The 27,769-nt window shown below is 37.1% G+C and overlaps 1 protein-coding gene across 2 annotated transcripts in view; it reads left to right on the forward strand.

Moving 5' to 3' along the window:
- LRP1B (LDL receptor related protein 1B) overlaps positions 1 to 27,769 on the forward strand; it is a 1,698,272-nt gene that overhangs the window by 1,588,802 nt on the left and 81,701 nt on the right. For both annotated transcript variants that reach the window (XM_081095916.1, XM_081095917.1), the window contains exons 78-83: positions 4,454 to 4,677; positions 6,278 to 6,384; positions 17,478 to 17,594; positions 19,742 to 19,915; positions 20,920 to 21,045; positions 23,348 to 23,512. In XM_081095916.1, the coding sequence (XP_080952042.1) occupies positions 4,454 to 4,677; positions 6,278 to 6,384; positions 17,478 to 17,594; positions 19,742 to 19,915; positions 20,920 to 21,045; positions 23,348 to 23,512 (913 nt within the window). The remainder of the gene's footprint in view (positions 1 to 4,453; positions 4,678 to 6,277; positions 6,385 to 17,477; positions 17,595 to 19,741; positions 19,916 to 20,919; positions 21,046 to 23,347; positions 23,513 to 27,769) is intronic.

The following is a 27,769-nucleotide window of genomic DNA, read 5'->3' on the forward strand; positions in this document are numbered from 1 at the left end:
AGGAGTTTGTTCCATGTTGGCATGGCCCTAATGTAGATAAATATAGCTTTAAAATTACTCAGTTGAAATCATCTCTTCTTCAAAAGACATTATAGAGAGAAGGCAGGGATTTCATCCCTGAAGTGATTTTGGACCTCTGACACATTGTAGTTCTAAATATAAGTTTTTATTGATTCATATGTTGTGGACCAAAAATGGAAATAAATAGTGTGACATATACTACATCCCCCCATTCACACACACACACACACACACACACACACACACACACACACACAGGTTTTTAGAGTGGCTTTACATCTTTGTCTTAATAGTATTACATTAGGAGATAATTAACTTTGATAAAATGAACTGAATTTCTTTTCTTAGATTAACACAAAGATGAAAAAATCACAAACTAAATATGTGACCACCTCAATCTATCCTGTGTTAACTATATTTTCTTAAAGTATATTTCTAACTATAAGAATTTTGTTATGAAGAAGATAACATTTCCAAGGCTTAAATGCTTGAAATCCTCTTTCATATGTTTTTCTCTCTCCTTGATTTAAAAAAAAAATTAAATGTCTCCAGTGACTTACATCTTCAATTTACTGAACCTGGGGTTCTGACAGATACCTTATAGCCCACAGCTGTAAAGGATTCTTTGTTTAAAGTAGTAATTTTGTTACAATTGAGGTGCCAATTTTTCTATAAGATTTAAGTATTTCATCCATTTGACTAATATATCTCTACATAAAGAATGCCTCCAGCCTCAAAACTTGGGCTATGTATATGGAGAGCTTATTAGGGAAGAAACCATGTGTCTGGAGAAAGCAGTCAAAATGTGTCTTCTACTTTGTGCAACATCTGAGCAATGCCTTTGTTGTCAGGGTAACCCCAGGGTCTGCAGTCTCTCAAACTGGACTTATTTCATTAGTACTCTAGTTCATTGGCTTGTCTGTCTAATGAGCTAGCCAAAGGGGCAAATGGGAGTTTTATATATATTTTTAAAATTTTATGTGTTTGTTTTGTTTACAGCCCCTTTGGAGGTAAATAGCGGTATTTTTAGCTTTCCTATTTCTGTTTTCCCCCACCAGACTCCTTTCTACTCCCAGAATCTGTTTGCTTTTCCTGTGTTTTCCACTTTTTGTATTTACCTAATTAATTTTGAACCACTTCATAAACTGTTCACTATATCAAGATTCAGCAGGCTCCTGGCTGGTGTGGCTCAGTGGTAGAGCATCAGCCCCTGAACCAAAGTGTTGTGGGTTCTATTCCTGGTCAAGGGTACGTACCTGGGTTGCAGTTCCTTTCCTTGGCCCCGGTCAGGGCACATGTGTGAGGCAACCAGTTGATGTTTCTTTCACATTGATGTCTCTCCCTCTCCCTTTCTATCCCCTCCCTTCCACTCTCTCTAAAAATCAATGAAAAAATATCCTCAATGAGGATATAAAGATTATTTACAAAAAGATATAGCAGTAATTTCTACCTTCTACTATTCAGTCTATACCAATATAAGTATCCCTTTTATGTGGCTTATGCTGTTCACAATCCTGGTCTAACTGTGAGCAATAAAGGGGAGTTATTTCATTCTCATGGAACTCACTATCAGGGTGTTTTCTTAATTTGGCCACAGTGGGACCATCCTGCTATTGTCCTCATGTTGTTCTTTCTTCCCTTGTTCAATCCTGCTTTGTAGTCTTGAAAATCATTGAGCATTCCGTGTGTTTGGAGTCACTGAGGATGAACATCTGGTAACATCTTCACCCTGCTGCCTTTATTCTACAAAAATCATCTTGTCACTGATGATTCATGACTTTAGGTTGAATTTATTAGGTGTGACCATCCTTCACCCTGTATTCTAACTACTTTAGTTGATATTGGAATGACATTAGAAATTCCTTGACCAAGGATGCAGAGAATAAATGTGTAGACATACCAGTAAATGAGTCTGTTACTTAATATCTCTTGTGCTTAGCATTGAAAAGTAACATTTTTTTTTAATTTCTCTAAGCAGTATTCTTTTAAACTTATTAAATAATTTGATTTATTTTTGTAGAATTTATCATTAGTAGAATCTTCAACATACTTCTTACCTGGAAAAGTATCACTGAGTCAAACTTCGGAATGCTCTATTAACATTAGACATGTGGGTTCTTAATTGTCAGCAGTTCAGATTTAGCAGTACAGATGGAAAGATAATCAGACTTTTTGAGCATGAATAAATAAAATGAAAATCCTAAATTAAAAAAATAAAGTGAAACTTTGCATTATATATGTCCTATTTTAGTCAGGATATCCTTATGATAAAATGTAGATTTACATTGATAAAGGGAAAATAGGTATTTTTCTATCCCTATGCTAGAAAACAAATATATTTTTCTGAATACTAAAGGTTTGTTCTACTGAAGTTAGAAAATGATAAACACGCTCCCAACAGACTCTAAACAGATTATGATGGCTATTTTTTCCATTGTTTCTTAAGCTTATTAACATTATGACTTACACTGACATGCCCATGTCATTTGTTGATATAATTACCTTTAAATGCCCCAAATCAGGGAAAAAAGCAAGGAAACAAACAGTTAATTTGAATGATACTGAAACACATGAAAATAATTTTGTGATTTGGCTGAGAGAAATCTTTATATTCTATTCATCTATGTAATTTTTACATCATTTCTGGAGTATGTCTGCAGAGTGTTTTTTATTTAACTTCGGTTAGCTGTGATATATTGCTTGATAGATGGATAGTATTTTATTGTCAGAGTGCAGATATAAAGTAGGGTGAAATTTCATAATTTTAGTTTTTAAGCCACTAGGTGAAAAGACTGATAATAAAGGTCATTAGAAATTGCTGGGGTTCTGTGTTTAGGTCGAGCCATATTTTTCTTCCTTGTGATCCCATTAATCACATAGCAGATAGTGATCAGCAATTATCTCATGTGTTTTGTTTTTTTGTTTTTTTGTGAAGCCCAGTTTCTTCTCTTTTAATCTGTCTACTTCTTAATAAAATGTGTTCACTAGTAAACTGCTTGAGAAATTTTCATGTTTCAAAACCTCATATTTTCACTGGTTTCCAACTCCTAATGATGTTTTACACATTGCCTACATGCCTAGTTATAATCACCTTTAAATAATTGTTTCCATTCTTGATACAATGCTCCTGTGAATCTTTTCTCACTTTTGGTTATGCACATTACATATGACCATGTAAAATTAATTACTACACTACTTCCTGCTCAAAGTGATCAGGTGAATTGAAGGGCACAGAGCATACATTATTTTCCTTACTGTCTGCTCCCAATGACTCCTCCTACCTTTGTCTCACAATAATTCAGTGATATAATATTAAGCAGAAAATCCAAGCTAGCATATTTAATAGAAATGACAGAGATTGTAACTTTCCTCAAAAGATGTTTAAATGCAATATCTTTCTAAGTTGCTTATCTGTACTAATTTTTTTCCATTTTTAAATCAAATTACATAGGGTGAGGATGCAGGGCAACTGGAACTTCTTGAAATTCCTGAAAATAGCATATTGGTGAAAAGTTTTTGAAAAAATTCCTAACAGTATCCATTCAACCTGAACATACTTATATCTTAGACTCAACGTATCTATTTCTGGCTATATACTCACTAGAAATGAGTGCCCGTGTCCACCAAAAGACATACACAAGAATAGTATTCAGAACTTTAGTTATAATGCCCTAAAACTGTAAATAAGTCAAATTGACATCATTAGTAAAGTAGTAAACAAATTGTGCTATATTCATAAAAAATAAATTTAAAAAGTATTAATAACTGGCGAACAAAATAATATGGATGAATTTCACAGACATGATATTGAGTTAAAAAGTTATGAATAGCGGTGTATGATTCTATTTATGTGCATTTGCATAAGCTAATCTATTAGGCCATATCAGAATATGGTCTAACACTGACTGGACCTTTATAATATAACTAGTAGCCCTGAACACGAATCCGTGCAACAGTAGCTCCCTGCGGGGCCTGGCCAATCCACACCCACTGCCTAGAAGCCCTCTGCGGCCCAGAGGCCCATCCGCAGGTGGGCATGAAATGCTTGCCTCATCGCTGGGGCAACAACGCAAGCGTTCCCTGCACCTGACCCCAGTCACTCTGTGCCCTCTGTCCAGAGGCCCTCCATGGCTGGGGTGGAACGCTTGCCTCATCACCGCGGCGACAAAGCAAACATTCTGTCAGGCCGCTCACGCTGCCCACTCTCAGCAGCTGCCACCCCCAACCACCGGGACTGGGGGACTCCAACGGGGCTGAGAGGACCAGGTGCCACCATTTTGTGGCTATGGGTGCTGCCATCTGTGTGATGATGGTTAATATGCATATTGCCCTTTTATTAGACAGGATTTTTACACACCAATGTATAACAGAAAAATTTACCAAGTTGTTTTTTGAATATACAATTTTTCTTTGTCATTTTGTCTTCTTGTAGTGTCCTGAATTTAAAAGGCCCAGAGACATTGCAGTTGACTGGGTAGCAGGAAATATTTATTGGACTGATCATTCTAGAATGCACTGGTTTAGTTACTATACCACCCACTGGACCAGTCTGAGGTATTCTATCAACGTGGGGCAGCTGAATGGCCCCAACTGCACCAGACTTTTAACAAATATGGCTGGAGAACCCTATGCTATTGCTGTAAATCCTAAGAGAAGGTAAGCTAATGACTTGGTTATTTATATTTCATGATATGAGCATCCATTTTTAGAGATTGTTCAGCTTGTGCTCTGTAGGTTTGTTTCTGTAATGTGTTCAAAGATAATAGGTTCACAAGGCTTCTGAAAATCCCTCTCTTTTTCTTGTACAAAAGCACACTCATGTTATTTTTACATCAAATTTAGGAGCAAACATTTATTTTTTTCCTGAAAGGTTGAAAAAATATATATTCTCTGTGTGTGTATTTTATGTTGCATTTCAGAATAATGAAACTAATGTGATAAACACATAACCACTATAGTGAATCTAATACTGAATTTTTGTAACATTAAATATAATGCTTTTGTGTGTGTGTGCTTTATTTTTGTTTATTGTTGAAAGTATTACAGATTTCTCCCTTTCCCCCCCTATTTATCCTCTTCTCCCCACTTTCCTGCCCTCCACAGGCCTTCACACTGCACCATTGTCTATGCCCATGGGCTATGCATCTATGCATATAAGTTCGCTGGTTACTCTCTTCCCGCCCACCCCCCACTTCCCTATGAGAACCATCTGTCTGCCCCATGTTCCCATGTCTCTGGCTCTCTCTTGTGTGGCAGTTTTTTCTGTTCATTAGATTCCACATCTAAGTGAAATCACGTGGTATTTGTCTTTCTTTGACTGGCTTACTTCGCTTAGCATAATACTCTCCAGGTCCCTCAATGTTCTTTCAAATAGTAAAAGGTCCTTTTTTATTGGACTGATCATTCTAGAATGCACTGTCTAGATAGAATGTATAGTATTCCATTGTGCAAATGTACCACAGCTTTTTTATACATTCATCTACAGATGGGCACTTGGGCTATTTTCAGATCTTAGCTATTGTAAATAGCGCTGCTATGAATATAATATAATATTAAATGTATTTAATGTAGAGTATTTTTGTGTTTTTGCTATTTGTGATAATAAAAGATGAAGACATATTATGTATAAACAAATTTAAACAATTTAACATAACATTTAATTTCTTTTGGAATTTTTTCATTCTTTACTCTTTTTCTTTTTCATTTATAAGCAATGACCAAAAAGTAAGTAGGGAAATCTTAGATAAAAATCCTGATCGCCCATAAAGTGGATCATTGGATGCTGAGTAAAAAGAATCAAATGTTATTTACTTAGCAAAATTAGGCTGTGTGGTGTCTTCTAAATAGAGAATGATATCCTTCTGAGAAAGTACTTTAAAAAATGAAGCATATTGATGCAGCATCAATAATAAAATGAATATTCCTTCTCAACAAGAGGATAGTTTTAAGTATTAAAATACTTTTCTTCTAAAATGTTCATGAATTTTTCAAAATCAAACTTTTAATATCAAGTAATAAACAGTAGTGCACATTATTAAGCATGCCTCTCAAACTTTAGAGCATAGTTAGACCGTTTAAAAGGTTGATTTCTGGAAGGTTTCTTTTTTGTAGCTTTAGAGTCGGGTCCAGAAATCTGCTTTTTCAGGGTCTCTGGGGTGTTTCTGATGCTCATGATCTGAAGGAACACTATGTTTTACAGTAGAATTGGGTTATAACCGCACATCAACAGGCTGACCAACTTGACCAATGTTTTCAGGATGATGTATTGGACTGTTGTTGGGGACCATTCCCATATAGAAGAAGCAGCCATGGATGGCACTCTGAGAAGAATTTTAGTACAAAAGAATTTACAGAGACCCACAGGTATGATTTATTTCTGACACAGTCTAAAATTGTATCAGAATTCTAAGCATATTAGTGTTACAATTCTTTAGTTTTGTTGGCAATATAATCTTTTTACAAGCAAATAAAATAATTTATAGTATGACATTATGAAAGTCATTAACATTTCATGTTGTATTTTTCCATCTAAAAGTCAGGTTCTTATCATACTGCCAGTGATATTATAGGGATATTATTTGAAAATTGCCTTCAGTTTTAAGGCCATTAGTAAGATTTCAGATGAATGAAATTTTGACAGCTTATAGCAATGTATCAGGATATTTTTACATATACTGTAAATGTTAATGATGTTGTGGTAGATGGTAGTATTACTAGAAAATGAGAAACTAAATGAACAAGAAACTAGGAAAACAGATAATATTAGTGAAAGACAAGTTTGATGATGCCTTGCTTTTTGATTCACAGCTTTCAATCTGATCTGGCTTTAATCTGTCTTCTAGTTATGTTGTTTACTCTACCATGTCACTGACACTACCATGTCACTGACACTGCCATGTCACTGACACTACCATGTCATCTACAATACCATGTCACTGACACTACCATGTCACTGACACTACCATGTCACTGACACTACCATGTCATCTACACTACCATGTCACTGACACTACCATGTCACTGACACTACCATGTCACTGACACTACCATGTCATCTACACTACCATGTCATCTACACTACCATGTCACTGACACTACCATGTCATCTACACTACCATGTCATCTACACTACCATGTCACTGACACTACCATGTCATCTACACTACCATGTCACTGACACTACCATGTCATCTACACTACCATGTCACTGACACTACCATGTCATCTACACTACCATGTCATCTACACTACCATGTCACTGACACTACCATGTCACTGACACTACCATGTCACTGACACTACCATGTCATCTACACTACCATGTCACTGACACTACCATGTCACTGACACTACCATGTCATCTACACTACCATGTCGTCTACACTACCATGTCGTCTACACTACCATGTCGTCTACACTACCATGTCATCTACACTACCATGTCGTCTACACTACCATGTCATCTACACTACCATGTCGTCTACACTACCTTGTCGTCTACACTACCATGTCACTGACACAACCATGCCGTCTACACTACCATGTCATCTACACTACCATGTCACTGACACTACCATGTCATCTACACTACCATGTCACTGACACTACCATGTCACTGACACTACCATGTCATCTACACTACCATGTCGTCTACACTACCATGTCGTCTACACTACCATGTCGTCTACACTACCATGTCATCTACACTACCATGTCGTCTACACTACCATGTCATCTACACTACCATGTCGTCTACACTACCTTGTCGTCTACACTACCATGTCACTGACACAACCATGCCGTCTACACTACCATGTCATCTACACTACCACTCCACAGACTCCGTACCCCCAGGACTGCTAAGGAGTTCAGCCTTTTGTGTGTGTGTGTGTGTGTGTGTGTGTGTGTGTGCCCCTCCTTGTTCTTTCTCTCACTCCATTTTTATCCCAGCCTTCCACCTAGACTTCCCTTCCAACTTCTGTATATTAGTTATACCTTACCCATCTTGTAAGGTCTAACTTAAGCACTTCTTCCTCAATAAAACATTTCAGACTACTGGAGTCTAGGGGATTTTGTGTCACCTACACCTGCCTACTGCATTCCCATCAAAAGGATAGAATACACTTTCTATAGCACATGTTATTTAACAGTTATGCTTTGTAATAGCTTTTGTAGTTGAAATTTTATATTTGACACTTATGTTCTTATTAACTTTTAATGTGCCTTATGCCTTTTCCTCCAACTAGATTGTTTTTACTCTTTACGGGAATGAGCAGTCTTTGGGATTTAGTTCATTTATGTAAGTGTGTCTCCATTCAGTGATTTAACAAGTGCTAATTGAACACCCACCTGGTGCCAGAAATTGTTCCAGATGCTAAAGTAATAAGATCCTACCCTTGTGAAAAGAGTCTGATTCCCATGAAACATACCTTCCTGTAGAGAAGAGAATAGATATTATGCTTCATGTCAGATAGTTATAAGTGCTATATAGAAAAAACATACTAAGGATGGGTAGTTATGGAAATACCATTTTAGTTAGAGAAGATACCTCTAGAAAGAAATATTTGAAAATATCACAATAAATCATAATGGCAAGTTACATGTGTATGTGAGGAGAGAGCGTTCTAAGCAGAGGGAACAACAAGTTCTGAGTTAGGAATGAACTTAGCATGTGTCAAAGAGTAGCAAATATGTTTGTGTGCCTAGAAGCATATGAAAGTGGTAGAGAGGAGAGTTGCCATGTGGCCAGAGGCAGATCATCTACCCTGGGACACACAGATAAGCCCTGGATTCTGGTCTAGCTCTAAGGGGAGCCATTGGAGAGTATAGTAAGGAGGAGAGTGTCATATCTGCTCAAATACCATTTTCATCATTTATAGACCTTTTACTTTTTTCTTAACTTATTATTTTTCACTAATTTTAGACTTATAAACAGGTTGCAAAATTACTTCAGAAGTTATCTGATGTTAACATTTGCATACTCACAGTATATGTAATATTTTCATTTTAAGGAATGATGCGGCAGCAGTTTATAGAAGGGCACGTAGGAGGGTGCTTTGAAGGGAGCCTGAGACAGGAATTCTTGCAAAGGTTACTTATGAAGGGAGTGTAATTTAGGAGAAACCTGTAAAGGGTGGAGAAAGGGAAAGAGCCCACAAAGACTGTGCATCGGGTAAAGTCTAGTCTCAGCTTGAGCCACAGGGGATGTGCTTCGAGCATAAATTCCATGACAGGCAAGGAAGGGGTCACCTTTTCATATTTCCCAGAGTCTAACTTCCCAAGCAGGCTGCTGCAGGCAGCAGAGCACAGCTCCCTGGCAGTCAGTCCTTAGCTGCTAAAGCAGCAACTGGGAGATGGGTAGCTGCCTAGTCATTGAAATTTGAGCTGCCTCCCAGTGTCTCCTACAGTGGGCTAAATGAAGGTGCATGTATTGACCATCTTCCATGTGCTAACCATTCTGCTCAACACTATGGGGAAATTAATGATGCACTTGGCACAGTCCCTCTTCTCGAGGAATTTACATTTGAAAAGAAACAAAACTGAAACATGAACAGAAGTTACTACAGTTTGGGCAAAATATTAGAATTGTTACATAACTGGCATGATTATGGAAGTTCAGAATCAAGATAGATTATCTTCAGTGATCAATAAACAAAAAGCAAAACAAACAAACAAACAAAAATATGTGAACGGTATCTCTTGAAAGAGTGTTTAAAGAATGGATAGACATTCGAAAAGTGGGCAAATAATCCATCGTGGTGTAGTGTTTATGAAGGTTTTCTTTGGAGTCAGACACGTCTATTTGTTTATTTAATTCTGGGGGATCACTTATTAGCTATGAGATCTCAGAAATGAACTTACAATCTTCAGAGTTTTATTTTATCATTAACAAACCAAGGGGTAATAATAATTAACTTAAAATATTGCTGATTGTGTTAAATGGCATAGCACTCTGAACCAGGGGCTGCAATATGGAGCATGTGGCATGTTTCATAATGGTAGGAGCCTGGATGCACCTGGAAGGTGAGAATAGAGGACATAAGCTGAGAATAGAGGACTTTAACTGCTAAGGGGTTTAGACATGATTTATTTAGTCAGTAATGAACCTCTGTACAGTTCTGATTTGAAGTGTGATGTGAATAACATAGGGTATGTTGCGGTGGTAGCACTGTGCCAGTGGAATGAATAGATACAGAATTAAAAGACCAGTTAACAGTCCATTGAACTGTCTCACTGAGAGTGGAGAATAGCACAACTAGGACAGTAACAGTGAATACACACAAGAGGATGTCTGTAGGAGACAAAGTAGAATTAGAGTAGTAGAATTTATTGAATGCATATGAGAATAGAGGGATAGGAACTATCTCCAATAAATTAGAGTTATTCATATAAGTATCTTCATTCATCTCTCCTTTCATTCAAAAAATATTGTCGCTCACTTTATGGCAGGCACTGCTAGTCATCTGAAATATGGATCCCTGCACACCTGGACATTATAGTCTAATGTGGGGTGACTCTATACAAAAACCAAAAATGTGTGTGTGAGCGCACACATGCACATGTGGTAAATGGCTCTTATAGAGAAGAGTGGGGTGCTGCAGAGGTGTCCCTTTGATTATAGCGGGGAGGAGAGGTTTTTTTGAGGCTAGTTGATTGTTAAGAATAATTGCTAGATGATGTAAAAAGGTGGGTGTAAAATGTTGTCACAACACAAAGTAAAGAACAGGTCAGACAGTCCTGCGGTGGAAAATGGAATTGAAAGAAAGCCAAAGAGCATAATAAACAAATTGGAAAGTGGCATGAGATAAGGCTTAGGGAGGTGCATAGGGGCCAGTCTATGCAGGGTCTTAGAGACCATGAAAAGTACCATTGACTCATGTTAAGCAGGTAACAAGACCTGTTCGGACAGCCATAAGGCCATGCCAAGAAGGTAGTTGGTGTAAGGCTCTCTACTCCTTTTCTAGAGGGCATATATGAGTTTTCTTCTCAGCAACTCTGCTCTGAAACTCTGCCCCACCTACAGGAGGAGACTCTTAGAAGCCTTTTATTTACTACTAGTGGCTCGGTGCATGAAATTTGTGCACATTAAAAGGGAATTAATTAGAGGAAATATTTTAATATTGCTATTTGCCCTTTCTCTATAATAGAAGTGTCAGAGATGAAAGAAAATTAGTAAAATGTATATGAAAATCTTCCTCTGGTCAGAGCCTGGGGTGCACCACAAGACCCAGAGTCAAGTGCCTGCCCACTCGTGCATGCCTCGAAATCATGCGAGACCCAGACCCAGCCGGCCACACCGCCGTCAAGCCCCGCCGGGTGGGGGGCGCAGCCTCAGGTCCCCCAGCCAGGTGCCGGAAAGGGGTCACAGCCTCAGGGCCCCATCAAGCCCTGCCAGGTGGGGTGCACAGCCTCAGGGCCCCTGGCCTGGTGCTGGGGTGGGGGGCATGGCCTGAGGTCCCCTGTCAAACCCCATCAGACAAGGGGCATGGCCAGAGGTCCCCCGTAAAGCCCCCTGGTCAGTGGGTGTGGCCTGAGGTCCCCTGGTTCAGGCTGGGGGGGGAGATGCCTTGAGGTCCCCCATCAAGCCCTGCTGGGTGGGGGTTGTGGCCTAAGGTCTCCCATCAAGCCCCACTGGTTGGGGGGTGTGGCCTCAGGTGCCCCATCAAGCCCCACTGGGCAGGGGATGCGGCCTGAGGTACCCTGGTCTGGGCTGGGGTGGGAAACCCCCCTTGAGGTCTCCTGTCAAGCCCCTCTGGGCGGGTGGTGCAGCCTCAGGCCCCCTGGTCCAGGCCAGGGCAGCGAGCATGCCTTGAGGTCCCTTGTCAAGTCCTGCTAGGTAGGGGGTATGGCCCAGGTATCTCGCACTGACCTGGTGCCACGCAGCCTCAGGTCCCTGCTGATCACTAGCTATGGCTCATTATGGGAACCCTGCCTCCGCTATGGGCACAGCCATCTTGTGTTACGGGAACCTCACCTCTGCTGTGGGCGCAGCCATCTTGTGATGGCATGAGGTTTAATTTGTACATTACCTCTTTATTATATAAGATTTCAACTAATAGTTATTGTATGCCTAACCTATGTCAGGCATAATTCTAGTCACTTAGAATACAGGAGTGAATACACAGTTGTCATTCCCTGTCCTCCCAGTGCTTGCGTTCTAGTAGAGGGCAAGGACTGAGATGCCAAGAATAAAAATATAATATTTAGAGTAAATTATAAAGTAAATTATGAGGTATTTAGTGCTATGAAGAAAAGAATGAAAGTAAAGTAGTAAGAAGGTCAAGAATGGGGGGCTTAGTTTGCAGTATAACATTTTTAAGTCACTAGAGTGGCATTTGAGCCCAGATTGTGTGATGCTGTCACTCAGCCACAGGCAGATGGTGCAGGTGAGGATGCAAACCTAGCTGAGTCAATCAGAAGGAGACATCTCACAAATAACTGAAAATTTTAGTTCTGGAGATCAAAGCAGAAGTAGAAATTTAGTTTGGAGAATTACCAACAGAAAACTGATACTTAAAGTTGTTAAGATGGACAAGGGAGGGGAAAACAAACAGACTCCTTAGGGTAGAATTTTGTGAGATGCTTGTATTTGGAGAGTGAAAGATCAAGAGTAAGCTCTACAAAGGTGTGTGAGCAATAGGAGCCAACGTCATCACAACTAAAGGAAGAGTTTCAATAGGAAGATGACACATATAATTGGACATAGCATTAGGGCCTTACATAGGAAATATGAAATAGTAGAGAGAGCACAGCCTTCCATTTATATGGGAGTTAAATGGAGCCAACTGCAAAAACTTTTGAACATCGATTTTCTCATCCTATATAATAAAACTCTAATATGCAAATCGACCGAACAGTGGAACAACCGGTCGCTATGACACACACTGACCACCAGGGGCAGACACTCAATGCAGGAGCTGCCCCCTGGTGGTCAGTGCACTCCCACAGAAGCCGGCTCATGGCTGGAGAGCGCAGCAGCGGTGTCAGGAGCCTCTCCCACCTCCGTGGCAGCACTAGAACCCCTCAGGGGATGTCTGACTTTTTTTTTCTCTCTCTCTCTCTCTCCCTCTCCCTTCCTCTCTGATATCAATAAAAATATATTAAAACAAAAAAGAAAGTAATAAATTAAGAAAAGAAAAAACCCAGTGCCTTAATTTCATTAAGGTCATGATGTTCTAATGAACTTGGTTTGCTTAGGAGATGAAAAGTGGTCCAGTGTGACTGGAACACATGAAGATAAGGCTGGAGAGATTATGATGATAACATTGTGAAAGGCATTGCATCAACATGCTAAAGAGTTTGGATGTAACTTGGAAACAAGCTTAAAGGAGGTGAAATTTTATCAGAATTATTATCTGTGTTGAAAACTCCAACAAGGCTTGTGGGGGATGGACTAGAGATAGCAGTGGGGATTGATGATGGGTGGTTCCTTTTAAGAAATGCTAATGAAGAGTATTTGAGATCATGCTCCCCAGCATATGTCCTGGGGATGTCTGACTTTAAGCCGGCAGGCAGACATCCCCTGAGGGTTCCTGGACTCTGAGAGGGCACAGGCCAGGCTGAGGAGACTGCCCTCCCTCCCCCGCCCAGTGCACAAACGCCATGCACCAGGCCTCTAGTCTTTAATAAAATGTGTTGATAATATTTACCTTACCTGTAATTAGTGTGCTTAAAAAATAATCATGTGTTGAATGAATGGAGAGATGAATACCTACCATTTTAATCTATGATATGGTTGTAAGACCTCTTTTAAAAAATGATACACCTTTTTTTTTTTTTTAATTGGGAGCTATATTAAAGACAAGAAGCATTCTCTATCTTCTGTTTCAATCAGTTGTGAGGTGGTTGAGTAGTATGCTCCATGAGAATAGGAAAGTGGTCTGTTCTGTTCTATGCCCCAAGTCTAGTTCTTGGCAAAGTATGTTGTCAGGGAGGTGCCTTATGAATATACATTTTGTTCATGAATGTTGTGTCAGATAAGAACACTTTCCAGTTTTCCCTCCAGTTGAAGGGTATGTAAAATTACTTAAATTTAAGTACTACATTATTTGTTTTATAGGAGCTTATTTATGTTGCCTGTAGCTCCCCCCAAATTGTGGCAGTTTTGGAGAGAATAAAGAATTACACACTGGTCCTTGGACTAGTCTTAAATTATTTGATTTATTCAGCAAATTCCTTTGTCATTGCCAACCAAAAGTGTCTAAGTAAATAAAACTTAAGGACTATTTTGTATAAAACTTAAGGACTATTTTGCAATTCTTTGATGCATTTATTTTACTAACATTCAAAAATAAATATGGGTATGCATATATGTATATATATATGTACATATATATGCAAAATAAGTTTAATGTAGTTTGGAAACTAAGATTCTAAGTAGGCAAACTTTATTGTAAAGATTTAACATTTTTTTAAAATAAATTTGACATAGTGCTAAGTATCTAATTTTTTGGACCTCTCTTATCACTGCTTAAATCAAGAATATTGTAGTTCACATTTGTTGGTTATTACTACCTTATAAATCGTGGATTTTCTTTAACACAGGATGTAGATAATCTTGTCCTCTATTTCTGAAAACACAGTAATTTTAATGTACTGCTCTCTCAAAATCTTCTCTGTGAACTATTACATTGGTACTATGGTAATTTCTCATATGATTTTCTTCTTTTTTAATTTAATTTATTTTTTTTTCTATTGCCCTTTATCCCCTCTATGCCCTCTTCCACCTCCACATCCCCACTCCTTCACAATCACCACACTGTGGTTCACGGCCATGAGTTCTCACTCTTTTTTGTTCAACCCCTCCCTCTCCCCTCCCCCAACACTGCTTTCCTACCAGAGCTGTCTGCTTGCTCTCTTTCTAGGAGTCTGTATTTTGCTAGGAATTTCAGCTAGTTCATTATATTTCACACATGAGTAAAATCATATGGTGCTTGTCTTTCCCATAAGATTTTCCTTTTTATTTAAGACCTTAGTAAAAATAGGGAAACTAGTGAGAGAACAACCTTGGAAAATTTCAGAGTTCAACGAAAGTGAAACGCAAACATTGCTAAAATGAAATAGTTGTCTTTGTATCATGGGAAATGTTAAGCAGATGACTACATGATTGGGCTCTTGATTGTGTATTCCTAAAACTTAGTGAGCCTGTGCCTTTGTCTTTTATAAACCCTCCAAACTGTGATTCCATTCTGCTTTTTTAGAACAAGTATAGCATTTTATTGTAAATTTCCTGACTTGGTTCTACATATGCATCATATTCAGTTTAGATAAGAATGATTTTCTTTGAAGTTGACTTTCCTCCCTTCTTCACCATTGGTTCTTTAGGACAAAAAGAGATGTGCTATTTTAAAGATGGAAAATGAACTAGGTTTTTTGTTTTTGTTTTTTTGTTTTTTCATAGAAACTTGACTCTCATATCTATAATGAGAAAAGCTAGTTGATTCCTTTATTAACTTTTTAATTTAAAGACTATGTCTTGTATTAAAGGGCTTAAGGAAAAACCAAAATCATCGATTTGTGGAATTTTTGGAATATAAATCCCAGGCGTCTAAATGCTTTGTTATATAATTTTTATCTAGATGTAACTCCATTGGATTATATAGTATGTGACCAGAGCAGGTAAAGATGGTACATTTTAGACAAGCCTAGACTAATAGTGCAATATATGACACTTTTGAGAACTTTTTACTACTGATGAATCTGAAAAAACAATATCGGTAATTAAATTGGATTAGACACCATTGTTATCTTTTCTACAATTAGACTATTTTATATGTTTAAATATAAAGACAAATTTTCTTGGGCACAACTTTTATTTTAACCTACTTCTTTATTGCATTACATAGGTAGAAGAAAAAAATAAAGTGTTTCTCTGCCTTCTTAGACAACTTTAAAGTATAATGGTGGCAGCAGGAAACTGGATCTTTTTATGGTTCATGTTCCTCATAATTATAGTTGCAAAAGCAAAAAACATAGTTCCCAACATGACTTCAAACAGCAAATTAATCATCAGGCAGAAACTAGTAAAAAGTGCACCACTAGTAATTTCATTGTTTTAATTATGAAGTTATTCATAGAGGTAGATTGGACATACACCATCCTTATGTCCTGCTTCAGGAACAATATTTATGTTTAGTTTGATTACATTTGGGCTCAACCTACCTACTTAATTGAAGAATTATTCCCAAATGATGTTCACCATAATTTTTTATTTACTCTGATTGTTAAATGTTGAGTCATCTACACAGGAATACAATTAGCACAAATTCAAAAATACTTTCATTTAGTTGCCCTGCCACTGAGGTATACCTTGATTGCTTATTGAATATTCTGATTGGAAAAGCTCTTTAACATTCAGATGCCAAAGGTATTTTGCTTGCACCGTACTGTCAGAGTATGCCCTTCCTCATATCTAAAGACTAGTTGTATCACAAAAATTAAATACCTACAGCAGTGAAAATTTACTATAGAATGCAGGTGTTATAGATCTTTCTCTTCTATATTGAAGGAACATTACTTAAGATATTCTTTGTGTTGATGATATTTTTGCAAGATAATGGCTGGCTTTAATGACATTATAAAATTTAAAAAATTAAATTAAATGAATAGAAAAGCATTTTTTAACCACATATTATTTTAGTGCATTGTTATTCACTAACAGATACTGATGATAAAACTGAAGAAAAGTCATCTCAGAGTAAAGTCATGATTAAAGAGAAAAATTTAAGCACAACCTTCTCCACTTAAGCATCAACCTTTAGTCTATTTAAATATCTGCATACACACAGATGTCTCACACCACTGTAGGCCAGCTCCAAATGGGTGAAAATATCTTAAATTAAGCCCATAAAACTTTTATGTACTGAGAAATTAACCTCAAGAGATTCAAAATATAACTAATTATATTGAATTATTTTGAAAGTTGGATAAGCTATTTATACTATGATATATGCAAGATAAAAACTAAATATTATGGAAAAGCCCTTTAGAAAATAGCCATAACAGTCTAGCTAGCATGACTCAGTGGCTGAGCATCGCCCTATGAACCAGGAGGTCACTCTTTGGCTCCTGGTCAGGGCATATGCTGGGGTTTCAGGCTCGATCCCAGTGTAGGGCGTGCAGGAGGCAGCTGATCAATGATTTTCTCTCATCGTTGATGTTTCTATCTCTCTCTCCCTCTCCCTTCCTCTCTGAAGTCAATAAAAAATATTTTAAAAAATTAACCATAACAAATAATCAGTTAAGTGTGGAAAGGAAGGTTACTTAGGGTAGGTTTTCCTAAGTATGAAATAAGATTTTTGCTCCAGCTTATTAAATAAATTCCATGTAATCTCTGCATATGTAATTTCTGTGATGTTTGCAGAGAAACATCAATGATAATTATACATTAAGAAGCAAAAACGTAATTTAAACAATGTGAATGTATGTGTTAATTGCCTGTGCGCGTTGGTTTGCAGGGCTGGCTGTGGATCATTTCGGTGAACGCATATACTGGGCTGACCTGGAGCTCTCCCTCATTGGCAGCGTGCTGTACGACGGCTCGGACGCCGTGGTCTCCGTCAGCAGCAGACAAGGTTTGCCAAGTGCTTTCATGATTTCTTGTCATTATTTTGAGAGAATTAAATAGTGGAATGTAAATGTAAGTTTGAGAGCTTTCTATTTTGGATTTCCTCAAATTCTTTCTTCTTTCAACTTGTAGCTCTTACTATTGATTATAAGTTTCATCCCTACTAGAGTAACAAAGATGCCAAACCACAAAAACTTCTTGACTCTAGGACAAAAATGGTCCATCACTACCTAGATTCAGAAAATAATGATTTAGTTGCTGCTGAGGATATCTCATTCTAGGCAGAACATTTCAAGTAGTAAAGATTAGCATCTGTGAAAACTAATTTTTATTTCAAATTGCAGTGATAACAAGCAGAAAAGAAGTTACTACATATAACAAAATATGATGATAAAATTATTATTATTATTTATTATTATTATTATTATATGTAATTTATAGCTATACTTTTATGCAAGGCAAAAGTAGCGTGTAAAAATTACAACCTACCTCCATCCCTAGTGACCTCAGTACCTACTTGTGCACTTCCGGTGCGGCACCCGTTTCGTCTCCACCTCTGTGCCTGACTCCTATTTTTCTCTCTCTCACTTTCTGACTCCTATGCCTGGCAGCTTCACTTCTTTTTATGAATCTAATTTCTTTTTGTTTTCCTACCACAACCTCTCCCTTTACTTACCACAGATTGTTCATAATATACTTGACATTTTTATATGTACATATTTTATTTAATGAACATAGTTTTGCTCCTTTTTTAAAAAAAAAGCAGAGATGTTGAAAGAAAAATAATTAAATTGAACTTTTATCATGCCTTTGCCCAAGTATGTGTTTTTGTATGGTGATCATGGATGGACAAATATAATTCTACATTTCTGAAATAAGAAATGTTTCAGCTTAAGTGTGCATTTTGATATTTCAAAGATAATTGAAAAAATATGTTTCAAACACATTTTATGTTCTACAAACTCTAGGTAATAGGTGAAATACAGGGTGGGCAAAAGTAGGTTTATAGCTATAAATATACAGAACATAGCTTATTATTTTATTATTTGTTAACTATTGTATTATTTTTCATAGAAATAACTGTAAACCTACTTTACTTGCTTTAAATTTCAGCACCAAATGTTTTACTAATCATTCTTTTTGCAATTAAATACGTCATTTCTTAACATGAGAAAAATGATGGTCTCTATTATTTTTAGCCAAAAAGTCAAATGTGTGATTACCATTTGCCAGTTTGTTTGTTTTTGTTTGTTTATTTTTTTTACTTTGTTTCCAAAACAGACAATAGTAACATCAAAATTGTTTTTGGATTTTACTCTTTATTTTTAAAATTTATTATATATAGTTTTTTTTTTCTTTATTGATTAAGGTATAACATATGTGTCCTTAATCCCCCATTGTTCCTCCACCCCCACCCATGCCCTTATCCCTCCTGGTGTCTGTGTCCATTGGTTGGGCTTATATGCATGCATACAAGTCCTTTGGTTAATCTCTCCCCCTTACCCCCACCCTCCCCTACCTTCCCTCTGAGGTTTGACGGTCTGATCGATGCTTCTCTGTCTCTGGATCTGTTTTTTGTTCATCAGTTTATGTTGTTCATTATATTCCACAAATGAGTGAGATCATGTGATATTTATCTTTCTCTGACTGGCTTATTTCACTTAGCATAATTCTCTCCAGTTCCATCCATGCTGTTGCAAATGGCAAGAATCAACTCAGTATTGCTTGATAAATTTGTAACTCAGGTAACCTATTTTGATCCAGAACACAATTTGAGAATTGTATGAATGGCCTGTTTTTTGCAAAAGATAACATTGGCCTATAAGGCTTTTCTTTTGACAGCAAATTGTAAGGCAGGGAAAATTACACTGCATATAAGCCCTAAGCAAATGCTTTGTGGTGGTGACGATGATAAAAGTGATGATGAAAATGTTTGTTATGTTCTGAGTGACATATTTAGTATCACACATATCCCTAAGGCAAATAAATTAATTCTAATAACCTTACAGGTAATGTTTAAAATATTTTAGTTCTGAAAGAGTTTTTCTAAACAAGAATAATAATATTTTCTATAAGATTTTGGATAAACTTAGTTTTCTTAAGTCTGAGAATTCACATTGCAACTTTTATAACCCTACCTTTTAAAAATTCTAGGCTTGCTACATCCACATAGGATTGATGTCTTTGAAGATTATATATATGGAGCAGGACCTAAAAATGGTGTATTTCGAGTACAAAAATTTGGCCATGGTTCAGTAGAGTACCTAGCTTTAGATGTTGGTAAAACAAAAGGTGTTTTAATATCTCATCGCTATAAACAATTAGACTGTAAGTATAATATTTTATACAATTGTCTATATTGGTGAATTTTCTTTCTTGTCACTCTCAAAAGAAAGTATTTTTTAAACTGCCTTCATTATTTCAATGTCTTAACCCCAGTAACTTAAATAACTTTAATTTTGTTATCACCAGACTTTAAATTACCAAAATCAAGATATAAGTAATACAAAATTTTTCATTTGTCATAACAAATATGAAAATGTCAGGATTTGCTGTGTTTTCTTATTATTCAATTCGACATTGTTTTTTTTTAATGTGTCATTTATTTTTATATGATTTTATCTTAATAAAATCTTGTGAGTCTGTAGACAAGTGTAGAAAATTCATCATTAGTCAGTTTAACTTTTTCTTACTGATACCCAAGTGACAATTATATCTCTAACATGCCATCTTTAGATGTATCTGAGGAGAGCTCTCCACAAGGGCTCTTTTCTCTGATTGTTCATGACTTTTATTGTTACTTTCCCTCCCAGATGGGAATTGGAAAATAAGGGATGCTATTATCTTGAAAGGTATATTTTGAACACAACTCTCAAAAATATTGACAACCAGAGTAAAAATGTGGCTGAAAATCCAATAACTCATCTCTATGTATGAGTTCATGCTTCAAGAGAATGTTTAAGATTTATTTATTATTAATCTTTATGGCAAATAGAAAGGGATTTAATCTCATTTGGTGCAATGATCTGGAAAGGTAACAAAGATATTTATCCAAATCAATGATGGAAACAACTAAAACAGCATATAGTCCCCTAAAAACTTCCTAGAATTCTATCTCAAGTTATGCTGCTCTTTACCAGTCATCTGACATATATAGTTCTAAGGTTAGTAACATCTGTTCCCCTATTAAGGTGACCAGTAAGATTGAAATGAGATAATTCCAGCAGAAAGTTGATGTGATTGCTAATTCCATCATTTCACCTTATTGAATTTCATGTTCTTGAAACCTATTGTATTTATAGTTATGCATTTCTTTGTTTTCTTTTAACCAGTACCCAATCCTTGCTTGGATTTAGCCTGTGAATTTCTCTGTTTGCTGAATCCTTCTGGGGCCACCTGTGTGTGCCCGGAAGGAAAATACTTGATTAATGGCACCTGCAATGATGACAGCCTGTTAGGTAGGTAAACTTCATTATATCAGTAAATAATGAATTCATCTGTATGATACATTTTTACAGCTATAGACACTGAGCAGAACTAGCTACTCAGTCATCAATGTACTTACCTTAGCATTGCTTCTTGAATACCTCCATAAACTGTTCTTCTGATGATAACTTTCCATGAATTCATTTTACATTTATTCACAAAGCTGCATTGAGCACTTACTATGCATTTAAGAGTAGGTTAAGAACTTTGAAGTCACACACAGATCAAAATGTATTTTTATATAGCTCCTATATCAGTGAAGATCATGTTTCTGAGCATGCCATTCTGCTATCAGTTTAAACTCAACCCCCAAATACATTTAATCATTCAACAAGTTTATATTGAACAACTTCTGTGTGCCAATACTAATTTAGAAACTGGTGATTAATTTATAAAGAGTCTGAGTTTCCTCTGTGTAAAATTTGATTAACAATAAATATTACCATTACCATTAAGAAATGTTTTGAGAGTTATGAGCAAAGCATAACACTAATTTAGAAACCAACGACTAATTCAGAAACAAAACCTCCAAGATATCTGTACTCATGAAGTTAATAATTTAGAAGCTAGAGGTTGAAACAAACATTAAAATAAATTGAAACATAATTTCCAATGTTGATAAGTATTAAAGAGCAAAAACTTTAAAAAACACAAATAATGTGATCTCTTATATTTAAGACACTAGAGGCCCAGTGCATCGGGCATATATATATGCCTAAACGACCATTCGACTGTTCAACTGTCTGACCATTCAACCTGTAGCTATGATGCACACTGACCACCAGGGGGCAGATGCTTAATGCACAGACATGGAAACATGGAACAGACTGATGAATCTCAAAGGGAAGGGAGGAGGGGGTAGGACGGGAAGAGATTAACCAAAGATTTCATATGCTTAGTAGAGTCCTGGTGCACGGATTCTTGTACTGCAGGGGTCCCTCGGCCTGGCCTGTAGGCATTGGGCCAAAATGAGCAGTCCAACATCCCCCAATAGGTACCAGACTGTGAGAGGGTACAAGCCAGGCTGAGGGACCCCACCAGTGCATTAATCCGTGCACTGGGCCTCTAGTCTTAACTATAAAATAGGCATGACTTTAATAGAAGGCATATTCTAGAATGAAATGCCTCTTACAATATTGTCAATCTTTTCTGTTTCATTGGACATTGTGTCTTGCTTTAAGTAAAGCAGTATTTCTAATGGAGCAGGGATATGTGAACACATATAGATAAATTACCTGAAAAATGATTTCAAGCCAATCTTTTTTATTAATCAGACATCATATTTTTAAGAAATAATTTTCCTATTCCAAGTAATGACCATCCTTTCTCATTCTCAGCCAAACTATATGGAATAGACAAATTGTGCCTAATTATTTTAAATATGGAAATTGTACACATGGAAATGTTTCTACACTGTTCTATTATCATCTTATACCTGTGGTTGGCAAACCACGGCTCACGAGCCACATGCGGCTCTTTGGCCTCTAGAGTGTGGCTCTTCCACAAAATACCACGTGCGGGCGTGCACATACAGTGCGACTGAAACTTCATGGCCCATGTGCAGAAGTCGGTATTTTGTGAAAGAGCTGGTATTTTGTGGAAGAGCCACACTCAAGGGGCCAAAGAGTGTGCCCCTTGTGGCTCGTGAGCCATGGTTTGCCGAGCCACAGTTTGCCGACCACTGCCAAATCTAAGTGACTTTTGGTTTGGAATATTTATATATATATAGTTAATAAGTATGTACATCAAAGAGTATATTTTTATTTTAAAATGCCCCTATACTATAAATTGTATGTCTATGTATATAATATACTTATTATTATATATACAATATAATACATTTATTCTATATGTAAAGATATATGTTTATATACAGTTTATATATTTCAGTTTGGTTTGAAATTAAACACTTCAAAAAAATGGTCTATGATTGCCCACATTATAAAAAATACTTATTGGTTGGACAATATTTTATTTTTAGAAAGTCTCAGTTGGTTTTATTACTTACTGTTTTAACAACTATAAGAAATGTCTAATAATGTTTTAAGCATATAGAAAAATAAAATTTAATTCAACATTTGTATTCACCATTCAATAATGGTTGAAATTTATTTCTATGTCTTCAGATAATTTTATTTCTCTTTTTATATTATGAGTGTTTATTTTTGGAATTTTTAATAAAGCAAATCCTAGTATTTTTTATTTTCTAAAAATATTTTTATTCTACTATCCACTAAATGGCATGCTAATTCATACATTTCTTTTTATAACCAGATGATTCATGCAAATTGACTTGTGAAAATGGAGGAAGATGCATTTTAAATGAGAAGGGTGATTTGAGGTGTCACTGCTGGCCTAGTTATTCAGGAGACAGATGTGAAGTAAACCACTGTAGCAACTACTGTCAAAATGGAGGAACTTGTATACCATCCGCTCTGGGTAAATATTTGAGTTTCATTGTCTATTCAAATCACTTGCAATGTTCTGTAAACATGAAAAAGAAAGTAATGTTACAAATATCATTTATGGTACCTTAATAAAGAATACATTAACACAAATTAAGTGGAATAAGTAATTTAACATAATCAATGACATTTGTTCTAAATTTAGTATTTCAAGGTTCAAGGCATCTAACTTAACAATAGTAATGACATGACCAGGTGTTGAGTGTGCCACGTGCCAGATACAGTGGTCAAAGATTCTGACTCATCAGGCTTAGAATGATGAAGTGAAACCAGTTTTATAAGCGTTGTATCTATGACTTGAATATCTGTTTGTTCTTAATTGAACAGTTTGCCTAATGCTAAGAATCATTTGATATTGAAAATTAGGTTCATTTTAAATGTAAATATATTAGTTCAAATGTGTTTCACTACTTGAAAGAATACTTTGCTAAAGATAGTGTGTGGAATGCTGGTAGCTCCTTTAAAGTATCATCTATATATATAAAAGGCTAATATGCTAAGTGCCCGGCCATCTGACCAGTCAGTATGAGTGCACTGACCACCAGGGGACAGATGGTCAATGCAGAAGCTTCCCTGATTCAGTGACATGGCAGCGGCAGTTCTCTGGTGATGCATCCAAAAACCAGAGAGGAGGGAGCCCCATTCCTACATGACTCCACCTTCGGCCGTGGGTTATGTTGTTGCTGGGGCACTGTGGGTCCTGAATCTGGTTTACTGCACACTTGCATTTGTGTTCCACACCCTGAACAACAGCAACTTTGCAGAGTGCCCTCTCACACTCTGGGACCCCTTGGGGGATGTCAGAGAGCTGTTTTCGGCCCGATCCCCATAGGCCAGGCCAAGGGACCCCACCTTCCGGAGGGACCCTGCTCACTCTGCAGATGCCCTTCGAGCCACGGCCCCATCTCAGGTGCTGCCAACTGGGGAGGGAACAAGAGAGGTTGACTCCAGGGCATATCTGGCCTGTCTTGCCCCGTCTCACCAGCCACCTTCTAATTAATTTCCTTTCAATGTGCACAAATCCGTGCACTGGGTTACTAGTTACAATATGCCATTTACTGGGGCAGCATGATGGCAAATGTAGCTTGCAAGTATCTCTTTTATAAACTATTCATAAAATACTTGCACTCATTAAATGACACAGTGTTGAAGTCCCTTTGCAAGTGACTGCTTAAGAACCTTAATGCTAACCCTATGTTAACTTCATAGCAAGATTAATTTCAAGTCTCCCCAGTAACTCTACCATAAACTTAACTTTCATACAGAACTCAAACCAAACCTTAGGCTGAAGCATAGTCATTGTGCAAATGCTACTCCACACACTAACCAAAACATTCATCCAAATCTTAAAAGAATAAAAAAATAATTAGTATAAATATATGATATCAGCACATCTGATGGCATTGTAATTCCCATCTAAAATCATAACTACTCTTGCCCTAGCCTGTTTGGTTTAGTAGTTGGAGTATCAGCCTATGGACTAAAGGGTCCCAGGTTCAATTCCAGTCAAAGGTACATACCTCCTTTGCAGGCTCCATCCCCAGTCAGGGTGAGTGGGGGGGGGCAACCAATCAATGTGTCTCTCTCACATCGATGGTTCTCTATCTTTGTCTCTCCCCCTCCCTTCTACCCTGTCCAAAAGTTAATGAAAAAAATATCCTTGGGTGAGATTTTACAAAACATTAAAATAAAATAAAATTAAAATAAAATAAAATAAAATAAAAAATAAAATAAAATATAGTAAAATGAAATAAATAAAATAATTACTCATTTGGCATGTAGTGTATATTCTGCTTTGAAAATATCAGGTTACCATGAATTAGGATATACTTGAGATTCTTATTAACTTATACAGTAGTTAAGTTTGCACAAAGTGGTTTCTAAAACATTAAAACTTATTTTTTACTGACTTGTATTATGTTTAAAATATGTTCCCATGGGAATAAATTAACCCCAATGTATAATAAAATTATAACTTGCAGACCACAATATTTGGTACAAAGGATATTATGCAACTATGAGAGCAACCTATGCACATTTAACTCTACTACATAAATGCAAATTTCTTTAGTCAAATGGAAAATTAATCCATATGATCTTTACATCCCCTACATGGTTAATTTCCATCTTGCTGGGAGCTCTCACTGCTTCTGTTTCTTATGCTATTCTTTGAAGTATTTAGCATAATGCTAACTGAAAGAGTCACATTAGAAATTTTTTTCAATGGAATTCAGAAGAACTAAGCTGTTTCTGTTTTGTATTCTTATAGTAAAAGCATTACTATTTCTTTAAGTTTGATAGTTTTATGTCTATAAATGTTTTTGACACGAGATTAATTGATAACTAAGCTATTATAACTGCTTAACTGAATTCTGAAAAATAATATTCAGCAGGTTGATTGAAGTAAAAAAGACACTAGGATCTTTATTACATATTTTCATTCTGCGTAAGGAAAGTTAATCCATACAGTAGAGTATATTCTATTGCTGCAGGAGAAATTGTAGTACTGGGACCTTCATTGAATATAAAAATAAAAGTCCAATAAATGTGCCATGAAAGGATATGACCTGTGATCTTATTTTAGTAACATAGATACCATTTCCTTCAGAAAAAAAAAAAATATTTTCTTTTGTAAATGAGTTTTAGGGATTTTATTATTTTATTGTTAACTTAATTTTTCTTATTATAATAATAAAATCATTGGGTTACAACTGTTAGCAGTGAAATGCCACCAGAATGTTCCTGGCAATTGGCCTCAGTTGTGCAACCTCGATGTTTGAGTTCTGGCTAAGAAAGAATTCAGAGCTAAGACTCAAATACAAGCAAAAGTTTATTTAGAAAATCACAGAGGTAGAAGAAGTGACCAGGTTGGCTGTACAGATTCAGGTAACAAGCTACAGAGGCAAAAGGAAGGCCCTTGGAGCTTAGAAAACAAAAGGCAAGGGAACACACCTGGAGGAAGGAGAGGGGGAAAGTTGTGGGCATGCTCCAGAGAGAAGTACACCCTGGAGAAAGAAAGGGGTGAGAAAGGCAAGGACATGCTTAAGAGAGAGTGCTGAGTCCTCCATCCTGAGAGTTTGATCTGTTCTCTAAAATTGTGGATCTTAGGGAAGGTCCCAAGAGAGGACCTTCATGAAATATTCATCAGCTTTCCAGATGTGTCCTTTCTGAGTCATGGTCTCCACTGATTGGTATTCACTAGGGCAGAGGGTCGTTTGTCACTGCAGCTGGTCCTGATGTCAGCCATGGTGTCTCCCTGCCTGGCCTTGCTGCTTTTCTGGGCCTGGAGCTGAAACACAACTGAGGCCCAGATGTTACCTGTAGTTTGACCAAAACTGCCTCTGTGATCAACAGACCCAAGACTTCGTTCCTAAGAATATTTGATGTGGGTCAAGATCTCATTGTCTTCAGGGCTTGATGCTTAAGGGAATGGCTGTGCAAGGACTTGTGTGAGAGTCATATGAAGCTATTCTTTCAGCCATTTGTTCCTCCTCTAAAAGAATCTACCCCATGACTAGCAACATGCTAGGGGAGGAAAGGTCAGGGGAGGTTCTGGACTACATGACCGGTGATATGAAAGGCCAGGGTGTCTAAACCTCGTGACCAGTGATACACCAGGTAGGAAAGGTCACCTTGGGTGTGAGGACCTTGTTTTCCCAGTTTTTCCCATTGCTAGGCACTTGGGGCCTTCCTGGTACCTGGCCTATTGCTCCTACTCTCCTCATGCCTGTCTACCTACCATACAACCAGATGGCTTTCTTTTTTTTTTTTTTTAAATATATTTTATTGATTTTTTACAGAGAGGAAGGGAGAGAGATAGAGAGCCAGAAACATCGATGAGAGAGAAACATCGATCAGCCGCCTCCTGCACATCTCCCACCGGGGACGTGCCCGCAACCCAGGTACACGCCCCTGACCGGAATCGAACCCGGGACCCCCCAGTCCGCAGGCCGACGCTCTATCCACTGAGCCAAACTGGTTTCGGCAGATGGCTTTCTTATATTTATCCATGGAAATATTTAAGCCAACTAAAAAGTTTGTCACTCCAATTATGCCTACTATTTAACCTGCAACAGAACAACAGGGACAAATCTCTATGAAGCATTGAATTTGCTATCCTATAAATGCATCCTGAATTATATATGGATACAGCACAACTTTTAATGTCTTCAAATAATTTGTCCAGACTCTGCTACATTCTTAAAATCTATATCAACTTTACCTATGCACC

This window comes from Myotis nattereri (assembly GCF_964212035.1).
Source record: "Myotis nattereri genome assembly, chromosome: 7".
Taxonomy (NCBI): Eukaryota; Metazoa; Chordata; class Mammalia; order Chiroptera; family Vespertilionidae; genus Myotis; species Myotis nattereri.